This window comes from Macaca fascicularis, chromosome X, assembly GCF_037993035.2.
Source record: "Macaca fascicularis isolate 582-1 chromosome X, T2T-MFA8v1.1".
NCBI lineage: Eukaryota > Metazoa > Chordata > Mammalia > Primates > Cercopithecidae > Macaca > Macaca fascicularis.
Genome location: NC_088395.1, coordinates 77179023 through 77192308, shown reverse-complemented (window position 1 = coordinate 77192308; position 13286 = coordinate 77179023). Strand labels below are relative to the sequence as shown.

General features: G+C 52.9%; 2 protein-coding genes across 5 annotated transcripts; one reads left to right on the top strand and one right to left on the bottom strand.

The window, feature by feature from the left end:
- The first annotated feature begins 931 nt into the window (after positions 1-931).
- Positions 932-8892, top strand: LOC102135669 (uncharacterized). Of its 2 annotated transcripts, XM_005593864.5 has the most exons (4): positions 932-1563; positions 1968-2370; positions 4934-5048; positions 8338-8892. In XM_005593864.5, the coding sequence occupies exons 1-3, from the start codon at positions 1363-1365 to the stop codon at positions 5002-5004; spliced, it is 675 nt and encodes a 224-aa protein (XP_005593921.1). In that variant the 5' UTR covers positions 932-1362; the 3' UTR covers positions 5005-5048; positions 8338-8892. The 2 variants fall into 2 exon arrangements, with proteins under 2 accessions (XP_005593921.1, XP_045239271.1); XM_045383336.3 differs by lacking the exons at positions 4934-5048; positions 8338-8892 and having other exon boundaries at positions 1968-4280.
- GDPD2 (glycerophosphodiester phosphodiesterase domain containing 2) lies at positions 2844-13050 on the bottom strand. 3 transcript variants are annotated; one of them, XM_074029487.1, is made up of 16 exons: positions 12871-13050; positions 11160-11273; positions 10792-10895; positions 10391-10484; positions 10148-10207; positions 9786-9884; positions 9514-9702; positions 9244-9389; positions 9036-9118; positions 8791-8941; positions 6547-6768; positions 6196-6344; positions 3772-3919; positions 3562-3644; positions 3284-3312; positions 2844-3190 (listed from the first exon to the last, which is right to left on the bottom strand). In XM_074029487.1, the coding sequence occupies exons 8-16, from the start codon at positions 9301-9303 to the stop codon at positions 3138-3140; spliced, it is 978 nt and encodes a 325-aa protein (XP_073885588.1). In that variant the 5' UTR covers positions 9304-9389; positions 9514-9702; positions 9786-9884; positions 10148-10207; positions 10391-10484; positions 10792-10895; positions 11160-11273; positions 12871-13050; the 3' UTR covers positions 2844-3137. The 3 variants fall into 3 exon arrangements, with proteins under 3 accessions (XP_073885588.1, XP_005593923.1, XP_015299803.1); XM_005593866.5 differs by having other exon boundaries at positions 9514-9607; XM_015444317.4 differs by lacking the exon at positions 10792-10895 and having other exon boundaries at positions 9514-9607; positions 10936-11273.
- Between the last annotated feature and the right edge of the window lie 236 nt (positions 13051-13286).

Here is a 13286-nt window from a genome sequence, read left to right as displayed (position 1 = left end):
AATGGGAATTCTAGCAAATTGAGCTTGCGTGGGAATAATTTTGATCAGTCCATCAAGATTTCCTCACGATTCCCAGTGTATACATTAGGAATCTCTTACGTTAGCCCATTAAAATAAAAAGGTCCATTGGAATGACAATATATAAAGGATCATTCATACCTCATTGGGGACAAGTTTTCCGTGGCTTTCATGAATACGGTTTCTCTCCAGACAAGGGAGAGATCATGAGGTCTGTGAATCCCTGTGAGTAGGGACAGAGCCCAACAAAATGGAAAGAAATAAAAAGAATGGCGGGGTTGGGGGTGTGGTAAGCACAGAATCTGGCAGCTTCTGAGCTCTGTGTCTGGTTTGGGGATCCCCAGCTCTGTGCCCCCTGTGTTAGGACCATGCTGAAGCACTCCATCCTTATGAAGGCTGTGAGGGACCAGAAATCCATAGCTTTTCCTTCTAGTAACCTAGCATTCTGGCCCAGGAGTGGGCCCAGGCAGGCCAAGGCCATGACCAAAACAATCTTTCCACTTGGGACGCATCTCTTCCTTCTCAGCTAGTACAACAGAAGCTTGATTGTGGCAGAGCCCCAAGCCATGGCAAGCTTAGGGGAGAGCTGTGCCCAGGAGTCTCCTCGTGGGCTTTCCCTCCAGAGTTCCAAGGTAGAGATACCAGGGTGAGGTAACTGGCAGCCAGAGAGCATCTGGCCCAGCCACTGCTCAGTCCACATCTCCACAGGGCATGGTGGCAGGGGACGCTTCTTGCTCTCTGTGTTTCCAAACTGAACTGGGTCGGGGCTGTGCTCCTGCTCTATTAATAGCCCCCTAGCCCAGCCTGCTAGCCCCAAACCCGGATGCCAGGAGCGGTGAGTCAGCAGCTAAAAATAACGAAGAGCAACTACATCCGAACCCCAATGAGCAGCTCCCCCGGGTCCTCCGCCCTTAAGTTTTTGTCAGTGTCAGAATCCAGCCCAGGGCCTATAGGTTAAGCCGCTATAGCTGTCCAGTTCTCCTGGGAAGAGAGTGAGGATTTCCCGTGGCAGGCTCAAGGTTGCGTACCCAAGGCTAGGGGCTAGGAGAAAGGGGTTAGAGGCTGGGGCTGGGTGCTGTCGTTCCGGTTGGGGGGCCAGACGCTGAGGTTAGAGGACCACAGCTGAGAGTGTGAGAGCTGAGAGGTTGGGGCTGCAGGGATGGAGTTACTGGAGGTCTTCAAGGTGAGGTTGGGAGGTGAGGGGAGGAAGAGACTGGGCGATTGGGAAGGGACATTAAAGTAGGGATGGGGGAGGAGGTACGTGCTGAGAGGTGACTGCCGGGCAGTACCAGGCCGACTGGGGGCCCTAGAGCTAAGGCTGGTAGCCAGTCTGACAGAGGGGGTATGGATGGGGAACCGGGAAAAGTAAGGGAACGCTGCTCGAAAAGGCGGAGTGTGGGAGAGACCTGCCCGGTACACAGCGGCGTGGACCCCCAGGAAGACCAGGACCGGAGCACTGATTGCGGCGTTCGTTCTCCGTGCGCCTCCAGCCTCCCCACGCGTCGCATGCTGGCACCCCCGCCCACCGTGCCAGCTGCAGGCCAGGTACGTGGGCGCGGCCGGCCGCCGGAGCCGGAGTGTGCAGTGATACGCAGAGAGGGCGGGGCGGCCAGAAAGGGAAGGGGTGGGCCCGGGAGAAGGGGGCGGGAACACGGATTCAAACTCGCTTGCGTCCAGCCGGAGACCGGAAATGGCCGGGGACTCACTGGGAACTGTAGTTCCCGCGGCTGCCCAGCAACCGAGGGTGGGGGGGCGAGTCTTGTCCCGATGATGCCAGTGCTGCCCCAGGGTCTGGCGAGAGAGGAGGAACCGAGAACCGGACCTCCCTACCTGGCCAACTCCTTAGTTCTACCTCCCTCCGTGTGGAGATACGAACTAGGTCGAATGTGGGTGTGGCGGAAGACTGTGGGGTCACCACAGAGCCCCTCTTGTCCCCGTTTTTGCCTTAGGCCCTCCCTGCTTCTACTAGACTCTTCATCCTCGGTCAGCTCCGCACTGGCCACCTTAGCTGCGGAGCCCAGGGACTCCCGAGCCGCAAACGCATTGGGGAACTTGCTCCTCGAAGGGAAGGCTGGGCCGGAAATTGGACCCTGCTCGCAGCCCAGAGGAGCGAAAACTTGTGGAAATCGGACCTTGCCCTCGGAGTCCTGAGTCAAGGACACGAGTCCCCAAGCGGCACGGAAAACAGGTGGCATTCAGCAAATACGTCACGGCGACAACGGATGCGACCCTCCTCTTGGGGCGGCCACAAGGTGGAGCTACAGCGCAACCCTGCACCGCGCGCCTGGCCTCCGGACGCCCCCGAGGTGGCTGCTCTCCCGCGGGCCTCCCGGGAGTCCTTCATTGCCGCAGGTGATTCTCCTCCCACCTCCAGTCCACCTCCTCCCATCTCCCCATTATGGCCCCTCAAGGTCGTGTCCCATCCAACCACAGATGGAAGGTGCTTCCTCTCCCCAGCCCCTGAGCCAAAAAGATTAGGCTGTGACCAAATGGAGATTACATTCTTTGAGTAACAGATTAAGACAAGATACAGGAACCAACCTGCCTTGAAGAAAAGGCTGCGCACAGCAAAAAGCCACCTGTAAGCACAGAATTACATGGCTAGACGGGCTCTTCAGCTTCTGGCCTCTAGGCACGAAAACAGCTAAGTTGCAAGGGTCGGGGAAGACAGTATATCGTGGAGTGGCGATGGTGTCTCTATCATCTTACCGTTCTCCGGGAAAGACCATTTCGTTATCTCCTTCAGTCCCTCTTCCAAGCTATCCCACCCCGACACACCCTGTGCCTTCTATGCAAGAACACGTGCACACAAGTCTGAGACATTATCCGAACAATCTCTCTTTTACTTCCTCTGTTCTAGTTTCATCTGGAGAGAGACCATTCATGACTCACTGTGTTCCCAAACATCTCAGGTCAAAACCCCAAGGGGAGCAGATTCCATAGCAGCTTAGGGAATGCCCATCACCTAGGCAAGGGGCCCTCATGGTTCAAAATCTCCTGTTGGCAAAGCTCCTCTCACTGCAACCCACCACCCCTGAAGCATTCCATTTCAGCTGCTCTCCAACCCTTGCTGTTTGCGCAATGTAGACTGCCTTGGGTGGGGAGGCAGGGCAGGGCATTCACTCCATCATGAAATTGTTGATCCTCGTCAGCAGCACTGCTGTTTCCAAGCCTGGGGAGGAGCGGGAGGGTAGGTCATCTAGGGAGTTAAGCAAGGGGAAAGCTACAGGAGGAGAAATATGAGGTGAGGGGAGAAAGTTCTTACCAGTTTTCCCTCTCTTCTTAACAAATCTCCTGTGGGGAGAAAAGCTTCCCATTGTGAGTTCAGCTAGCTTCAAGCAGGCCCTTCCAGCCCCCACACCTGCTCCCCTAAGTGCTTTTCCCATGTTCAAGCCAATTTGATAGTATAAGGAAGGGCCTAAGAATCTCAAAGGAACTAAACAGACCCTCAGCCCTGGGCAGCATATATGAGTCTGAAGCAGCCTCATCACCAGGGCCCTGGAGAAAGTAAGGACCCAGAAAGCTGAGGCACAAAGCACTCACCTTTGGAGGAGGAAGGTCCACAGAAGCAGCATGGTGGAGACAGAATTGGTAATGACCCATATGATTAGGTAGGTTTGAGGGGTCTGTGAAAATAGGAAAAGGTCCCAAGGGTAGTATATCAGGGGAAATAAGTAAGGAAGAGAGGGACAGAATTAAGGAAAACCAGGGATGGGAGAAAAAGAGGAGAGGTGACAGTCCCAGGGCCCTTACAATAAGCCAGATAGGGTAACGCATCTGCTGCAGCAGCTGGCAGTCGTTGGTGGTGACTGAATCCACCCCTGCACACCAAAGCAGGGAGAAGAGCCAGGGTTTGTTCACTACAAATAGGTTCACCGAGACATTATCCTTGTGCAATGCCCTGTGAAGGTGGGAAAGAAAATAGGGAACATCCAGAATCATGGTGCACGGGACCTGGGAGGCAGCCCCCTGCCTGTGCTTGAATCTACAGTGCCACTGCCAAGGAGGTGTCAGCTCTGCCTTTCCATAGCAGCCCCTGACCAACAGTGATTTTCCTTTCATAGCTGAGCTCTGTCTTCTGGTGGATTCCGCCCATGGGTACTAGCTTTGCTATCTGGGGCCACACAATGTCTCTCTCCCCTGGGTCCTGAGCAGAGGCCCTGTCTCCCTGAGCCTTCTCTAGGCACCACAGCTCCAGCTCCTTCAGCCATTACTCTTATTATTTCCTTCCCTGTACAAGCCTCTAATACGATATATTCCAATTTATCAATGTTCCTTTGAAAATATGGGGCCTGTCTCTGAAAATAATATCCCAAATAGGCTTGGACCAGCCTTTTTTTTTCGAGACAGGATCTTGCTCTGGAGTGCAGTGGCACAGTCTTGGCTCACTGCAGCCTCGACCTCCTGGGCTCAAGTGATCCTTCTGCCTCAGCCTCCAGAGTAGCTAGGACGATAGGTTGGCACCACCATGCTCAGCTAAGTTTTTTTTTTTTTTTTTTTTGGTAGAGATGGGGTTTTGCTATGTTGCCCAGGCTGGTCTTGAACTCCTAGGTTCAAGTGATCCTCCCACCTTGACCTCTCAAAGTGCTGGGATTACAGGTGGGAGCCACCATGCCTGGCCAACTTGGGTCAGCTTTGAATAGAGCAAAACTATCTCCTCCTGTCCTCTGGGCACTATGCCTGTATTCAGGTAGCCCAGAGTCAGGTTAGCCTTTGGCAATGTTACATCCCACTGATGACTCACTACGTATACTGTTCGATGAAAGCCCTGATCTTTTTCACACACGTTCCTGTTGATGCCAGTGTCTCCTCTCTGGTCTTCATGCAACTGAAATTCTTTTGGGCCCCAAATAGAGGTCTTTACATCTATCCCTGGTGCATAGCATCTTGCTAGATTTGGCCTATCTTTTTACAGCACCTAGACCTTTCAGGGCATCGATTCCATCATGTGTATTCATCACCAATTCACATCATTTGGAAACGTGATCAGCAGTTGATTAGCAGCTGGTGTTGACCAGGACAAGACTAAGGTGAGAGCCAAACCCTATGTCATGTCTTCCTCTTTGGGGATAACTTGGGGAAAGAAATACTTATATAGCTAGGTGAAGTGGCTCATGCTTATAACCAGGAGGCTGAGGGTGGCAATGGCTCAGGCCTGTAATCCCAGCACTTTGGGAGGCCAAGGCAGGGAGACTGCTTGAGGCCAGGAGTTTGAAACCAGCCTGGGCAGGTGGTAGGAACCTGTCTCTACAAAAAAAAAAAAAAAAATTAGCCTTGCATAGTGGTGTGTGCCTATAGTCCTAGCTACTCAGGAGGCTGAGGTGGGACAATCACTTGAGCCCAGGCGTTCAAAGCTGCAGTGAGCTATGATCAGGCCACTGCACTACAGCCTCGGTGACAGAGCGAGACCCTATCTCTAAAAAAATTTTTTTAATTAAAATTCAAATTAAAAAAAGAAATATGTATGATAACTGGGCTATCATTCAGTTCACATTTTTCTATCTGAACACAAGGACCTTATAAGAGGCTTTAGCAACCAGATGCTTTGAAGTCCGTCATGGTTCAGCTGGGTCAGCTTCTGGGGTTCAGCTCACATCTGGGACTCTCCCCGATTCATGCTGTCTTACCCTGATCTCTTTGTTGTGGAATAAAATCCTTCCCATGGCCTACAAGGTCCTACCCAATTTGACCCCTGCCTGCTTCTCTAGCTTCCCCTTCCCCTTGCTCGTTAGGCTGCCGTTCCTGTTCTGCAGCTCGTAGTTAGCTCCTTGCGACCATTCAGGTCTCAGCTTAGTTATCACCTCTTTAACCAGCCTTCCTAATGTGGCTGCACCCACCTCCCTGCTCCAGCCCATCACTCCCAAACCTAACCACTCTTCTACATCTCTCTGTTTTGTCTTCATAACACTTTTCCACTTTCCAATATGCATGTATTTTGTTAAGTGACTTATTCTCTGTTTCTTTCAGTAGTACATGTATTCCACAAAAGCAGGAACCTTGTCTGTCTGATTCGTGTTGTGTCCCCAAAGCCTGCAATACTACCTGATACATGGCAAGTGTTCCGTAAATACTTGTTGTATGCGTGAATGAATGAAGAGGCTTTGCTCTCCCTGAATTGGTTCTTCCCTGCCATTAAGCCTCATGTGATCCCCTTGGTTCCTTTCCTCTAGCGCTCACTTGATATCCAATAGTGGCAGATCTTGATAGGGGAGGTTGAGAAACTGGGGCCTCTCAGTTCTGTTGCCTCCCTGATGTCCATATATCTGGCGCATTCCAGGTGCCCGTCGTTGGACATTAGCACGATCTTCATCCGGTAGCCAAAAGACCTGTGGTTCAGGAAGGATGGGTGTGAAGCTGGGGAAGACCTAGGGATTCCAAGGGCAGGGACGGGGCAGAGAGGTTTGACCACAGAATGGGGTATGTGAGCTGGGGCAGGGCCCTGGGGCTAGGGGCAGCCTCAAAATCATCATCATCATCATCATGGCCTAGGGAAGGCAGGGTGGGGAGAGGGGGTCCTGGAAACATCACCATGGTTTGGGGCACCCTTGCATTCAGCACAGTCTCCAATGTCTGGATCACAAAAGTGTCATAGTATGTGTGGTTTTGTGGGGGTCGGCGCAAGTCGAACATGATGGAAAGGTTGAGGGCTGCGGCTTCCTCCAATAGCTCTTCTAATGCTGGTACTGTCTGATTCTCAGCCTCTTTCTGATCAGGGCCTGCCAGCGGTTTGGCACCCCAGAAGGGTCGCCTCTATAAGAAAGAACAATTATTTCAAGACCAGAAGAGGCCTCCCGGCCTTGCCCCCATCCTCACTATCTTCACTCATATCTTCCACTTGGTGTCCAGCTTCTTTCCACCTCTGAGCCAGGGCCTTTTTCCAAACCGTGGCCTTCTTCCAGACCATCTAACAACTTACTCTGTGACCTCAACCTCCTGCCCTTCCAGTTTCCTAACTTCCTCTCTCCCACTACATCTTCTCGTTGGTCTCGAGGAGACCTCTGCAATCTTGACGCTTTGGTTTCTTCCCAGTTCATCAGCCCCTTTCTAGCTGCACCTACATCCCCTACCCATGGTTCATCCACAGCTTGAACTACTTTTCCATAGCACTCTCAGCTCCCTTTCTGTCCCACTTGCCCTACAACTCCCAGACTGATTCAATTGTACAATTGTCTGCCTCCTCTACCACTAGAACTGGGGACTGAGCACTGCCACGGGCAGAGTACAAAATGTGGGCTCTTGGCACTGCAGTCCTTATTTTTCGCTCTCAGCACTGCTTAGCAATCCTTTTACTTGCTCTTGATTTGCTCCCTCTTCCATTCCCCCTAGTGTTATTCCCAGCCTCTGCTACTCTCCTCTCCTCTCCTTATTCTCAATGAATGACCTCACTTCCTAATTGCTGACATGGATAAAGCTAGCTATCTAACACTTATTAAGTACTTACTATGTGCCAGGCAGTGTTCTGAGTACTTTATGTGTATTAACTGATTTAATCCTCCCGATAACCCTACAAGGTAGGTACTGTTATTATTCCCATTGTACAAATGAGAAAATTGAGGCACAGAGAGACTTAAGAAATGCTGCCTCGGGTCACACAGCCAGTAAGTGGTGGAGCCAGGGTTTAAACCCAGACATCCTTTGCTCTTAATCACTCTGATCTGATATGATGTAAAGAATTAAATGGAAAAGAAGCAAATTGCAAAAGAGTCTGTGTAATGATTCTATTTGTGCAAAATAGAGAGAGACTGTGTGTTTGTGTATGCAGATGCACCTTGACTCATGATGGGGTTGTATCTTGATAAACCCATTTTTTAAGTTGAAAAGATTGAAAATCAAAAATGCATTTAATATACCTAACCTACTAAATATCCTAGCTTAGCCTAGCCTACCCTAAGTGTGCTCAGAACTTACATTAGCCTACAGTTAGGCAAAAATCATCTAATACAAAACCTATTTTGTAATGAAGTATTGAATATCTCATGTGATTTATTGAATATTGTACTGAAAATGAAAAACAATTGTCATGTGGGTACTCTAAGTATAGTTTCTACTGAATGTATATCAATCTCAAATCATCATAAAGTAAAAAAATCATTAAGTGGAACCTCAGAAGTCGGGAACTGTGTGTGTGTCTGTGTGTGTATCCAACTGTTAACAGTGAATATTTCAGAGGGATTGGACTATGGGAGACTTTGATTTCTATGTTATTTCTTATTTCTCTGATGTTTTACTTTTTACAATGAACATGTATTACTTTTACAATCAGGGAAAGAGGAACTGAAAAAATTCAATATCCTTTTAAATATTTTGTACCACTTACAGGATTGAAGTTGACACTTCTGGGCCAGGCATTCGGAGATCTTCAAGGCCAAGCCTCTGCTCCCTACCACTCCCATGAATTGTCTCTCTCAGTTACATTCAGCCACACTTTATTCCTGGAAACACCCTTTTTCAGACTTCTGGGTTTTACATGTCCTCTTCCCTCTGATGGAGTTCCCGTTCCCTGCTTTGTGCATCTTAGGAGAAGACTCTCATCTTCTCCTGTATGAATCCACTCCTGATTCTCTCCCAGGCAGGAAAATGTTTTTCTTGCTCTGGGTTTCCTGAATCGTCTGCTGCCTAGGCTCTCTACTAGGTGGAAGTGACTTGAGTGAGAGCACAGACTATGTTCTTATTGCCTAGCACAGGGCTGAGCAAATGCTTATCAACAGAATGAACTCTGCCCTCTCTGAGTGTCCCTGTAGGTGGCTGCCGCTTTGCAGAGGCTGTCCTCACCTCTAGGAACCAGGACCCAGCATTGAGTCTCTTCAGTTCAGCCCAGGAGAAGTCACTGCTGTGGGCTGTGATTCGGGTTGGGAATACAGAGGCTACATTCGTGGTCCTGCTCAGGTGCTCATCATGCATGAGGAAGGGGACCCCGTCGGAGCTGAGGGCACAAGGGGTGTCAGAGGGCCAAGCTCTGGGGCTGGTCATCATATCCTTCAGCCCCCCCAGGTCCCCTAAGCCCCAGCTTCCCTCACCTGACCATCACATCAGTCTCAAACACAGTAGCTCCGCATTCAGCTGTCTTCCGCAAGGACATCAGGGTGTTCTCGGGAGCCAGCTGTGAAAGGGAATAGGCGATGAGGTAGCAGGGGAGGGTGGGAGACTGGGAACCCACAGGCCTGGCCGCTGTAGCGTGGACGAGCAGACCTTCCTGACCCTCCCAGCATTCTGTCCAACACTCACCATGGGGGCCCCTCGGTGTCCCACCAGCCCAGGCTTGGGTGGTAAGTCACTGGGTTCCATGATGCAGGGTGAGGAGATGCATAGTGGGGCCAAGTAGATGACCAGGACAACTCCAAAAAATAGGAGCAGTAGCAGAATCTTGGGACCTGTGGGGAGTGGGGGACAGGCTTTCAAGAATGGGCAAGGGGAGAGCTCTGGGGACGGAAGGCAGAGTGCAGGTGGCAGAGCAGGAGTGGCCAGCAAGGGTGAGTGGGGCAGTGGCATTGGCACCTCTTCGGTGGATACGGTAGAAGGTATCAGCCACAGGCCAGGCCAGGAGGGTGATTCCAGCGGCTGCTCCAATATGAAGGAATGGGGCTGTGGCCTGTGGACAAGAGCTGGTGAGGCGGGCTCTTCTCCAGTGCCCCTCCCCGCTTTCCTCTTAGGGCCTGACTGCTGGAGTTGAGAGCTACCTGTAGTCTTGGGGGAATAGGAGCAAGATATGTTCTAGAGTTGGCTGCAAGCCAAGGCTCCTGCCTAGACACTGGAGATTGGCCACTCACCTGCAGTGACACACGCAAGCTATGCCACTCCTGCTCCCATTGGATGTCCAGTCCCACAAGGCCAGCGGCCACAAGTAGCATAATGAGGAGCAGCAGCACCTGGGGGCCCAGGGATGAATGAGGCCTCTTGGTCAATTTGGGCTTATGGTCGGTGAGCTGCTCCTTCACTCTCTGGAGAGGGGACCCGACCCTTCCCTTCCCCTGACACATCTACTTTCCTCCTTTCACTCAACAAATACTTACTGGGCTTCAGGTCCTGGGCTTGACCCCCCGGGGGTATAAAAGTGAGGTCCTCAGCAAATAGCCAGCCAAGTGCTGGGCCCAGTGGCCCCCTCTCCCATGCATTCCCATCCCTACTGTACCTTGTGGAGGCTGTGCAGATGCAGGGGCTGTCTACAAAGCCGCAGGAGCAGGGCCAGGACCTGGGGGCAGAGAGTGGTGGGACTGATGGGGCACCAAGAGGGGAGCAAGGTTACTGAGGTGGGCTTCCCAGGCTGGTACCTCCCTCCTGCCCAAGAATTAGCCCCTCCCTCAGTGGCCAGGATGAGAATAGGGAGCAGGAAGGAAGGCAGAGGTGGGGTTAGGCCAGCGGCCTGCAGACCCACCAATAGCAAGGATGCATATGTGACCAGTAGAGAGATGACCAGGAGGAATGCCAGGGACCAGTCCATCCAGTGTCCCCAGCGGCGGAAGAGGAATCTGTGGGAGGGGAGAGGGAAGTGTCCAAGTGGGGGAAGGGGTGTCAATAGTGGCCTGAGGGGAGGTGGGGTGGGTGGATCCAGGAGGACTAGAAGGGAGTGAGGAGAAAGCCCCTCACGGGGCCAGGGGCTCCAAGGATTGAGATTTTGTGGAGGGATTTTCTAAGGAGATTGGGTAGCAGCAGAGCTGGGTTTGAGGAGCTGGGCAGGGCTGGGGGATGACTGGCAGTGGGGCACCTAGGGGTCCCAGGGTGGGGAGCAGGTTGACATGTATGCTGGGGAAGTGGCGGGGGGAATCCATGACACACTCATTGAAGTTGTGCAGGTCATTGAGAAGGACGAGCCCGATGTACAGCCAGCCCAGGGAGAGTAGGAAGGTGAGGAAGAGCAGGCCAAACCAGATACAGTCACACTGCAAAGGGGCAGGAGAGAAACTCACAACCAATACCTACTTGAAGCTCAGAGTCCCCAGCAGGTGGCAGCTGAAGGGAGCTGCCTGCCCCGTGTTGGGCTGCTCTGCTCAGGGGGCAGCTCTTTCCATATTTTAGGGAGATTTTCTTCCTGGGAGAGAGAGCCCCTTCCCCCAAGCTGTCTATGAGCACAATTGGCCTTCTTATCCCCTCCAGTGGGCCTCTGCCTTCTGACTTCCAGCCTCCCCCCTCTATCCCTACTCCACCTTGCTGGTTTGCATCCTCTCTCTGGGGCATTTCCTCCAGTGGCAGCTATACAGGCAGTGGAGGCAGCGGGCCCAGACGGAGCAGCAGCCGGGGGACTCAGCCATGGTGAAGGCCTGGGGGAAGGGACACTCAACCATCAGGGACCCTGGCAGAGGGCAGATCCCAGTCCCCCTCCCAGTGTATCTGAGGAGCCCGGGGGAGGAGCAGAGGCCTGGGCCGCTGCTCAGCAACGGAGGTCACGGGGCAGGCCCAGAGTGCCAGACTGGATGAGGCGAGCAGCCCCAGCTGCAAGCCTGGCAATGGGAGACAATCTCCAGAGCCTTCGTTTCCCTTTAATCTTGGTACCTGGAGAGTCAGTGGGACACCCAAGAGGTCCAGCCTCTTTTCGGGCAGGATACATATCCACTGTCTCCAGCTTCTCCCCATTTAACAGCACACACCTCTGGGGATGGAGTGCTTGCCCTGGGGGTAAAGAACTCAAGAGAAACTGCCCAGGGTGGGGCAAACTCAGTTCAGCAAGTTAAAGCAGGTTTGGCCAAGCTGGAGGCAGCCCCATGCTGAATTGCTTTCCAGCCCAGGAAGCAGAAGTAACCTGAAGCAAAGGTTCCAGTTCTGACCTGGGGCTAATGAAGGCCCAGCTAGTTGGCCAGTTGCTATGGTTATAGAGATTATTCAGATCACAAATCTCTGAAAGATTCTCTGTGTCCACCTCCCAGGGGACAGAGGGCACTGCCAAGAAGAGGAAGACTTGAGGTGAACGTGTTGCCTGGGTCACTCCCAGTCTTCTAAAGGAATCTTTGGATTTTCAAAATCCAAAGCCTCCCCCTCAAGTCCTGCCCTTTCCTGCCCAGTCATCCCCCCACCCCAACCAGAAGCCCAGACCCGCCTTCAGGAGCCCCACCCTCTAAGTTAGCTTTGGTCAAAGGACAACAAACGCAGGGCAAAGGTGTGAATGCGGGGTGTGGTTGTCTTGGGGCAGGGGACCCCTGTACCTTATGCTTCTGGGTTTGGCTGACTGAGCTGATCCCCAGACTTGGCTGGGTATGTGACTGATTCTACACGAGAGGGTGTGCGATTTGTGTCAGCATTTGTACTTGTGTTTGCACAACTGGCTGTCGGTACAATACGATTTCAGGTGACTTTGAGTATGTAAAGGAGCCCCTGGATACACCCAAAGTGTGTGAGCATGTGTGCATGTGGGCTGAGGGACAGGACCCCTTGTCCTCTGAGCTCCCCAGAGGCTATGGAGTCTTAGAGGGGTGCACAGTGGCTGGGTCCGGTAAGGAGGAAGGTGTGGCTGCTTCTGAACTGCCCTCTTTATGCTGCCTTGGGAAAGGAGGGTTAGGGTAGGGGTGAGGAGCTGGAGCTGGGGGAAGGAAATCTCTCCCCTCTCTGAGACCCTTCCCGGTAAAAAGCCAACCCAAAGGGAAGCCCTTGCCTCTGCCCATCTTGGAGCTGGTTTGATAGCCTGCCCTAAGCTCTTGCCTCCCCTGGGGTCCTACCCCTGTGCCCCAGACACTGCCTTCCAGAGTCCCCTCCCTTCAGGAGCTGTCTGTAGGATGGGATCAGGGTCTGAGCAGCCTGAAAACCCCAAGTAGGGGAGCTGACAGGGGTGCCATTCAATCCCCCGGTCCAAGCCCAGCGGGATGGAGCTGGTCTCTGCTCCACAGCTCCCATCTGTAGCCCCCCAGCCTTCCCGAGCCCTCACACCTTTGCTCAGTGGCAGCTCCGCTCCACTCTGCTCTCTGCACTGCTTCCCAGCTCCTCTCCGAGTGGTCTGCCTCCTCCCTTTTTCAGTCGTCGGTTCAGCCCTATGAGTCAAACAGGTGGCACTGTTGCCACCTACAGGAGGCTGTGTGGGTCCTCTCCCTAGGCCTGCAGCTGCTCTGTGGCCTGGGCACAGCCCGGGTGGGAAGATGGAAGGCAGGAAGGGGGAGGGAGAGCAAATCTGCTTCTTTACTTGCTGGCGGTCAGGGGGCTTGGGGTGAGGAATTCCTTTGTGCAGCCTTTCCCATCCCTCTGTCCCTCCTCCTGTTCCCCTCCCAGTCACTGCCCGGGCTTTGTCCTGGCTCAGGGAGGCGAGGGCTGAGGGCACAGGCTGGCGGGAAGCTGGGGGGGAGGTGACC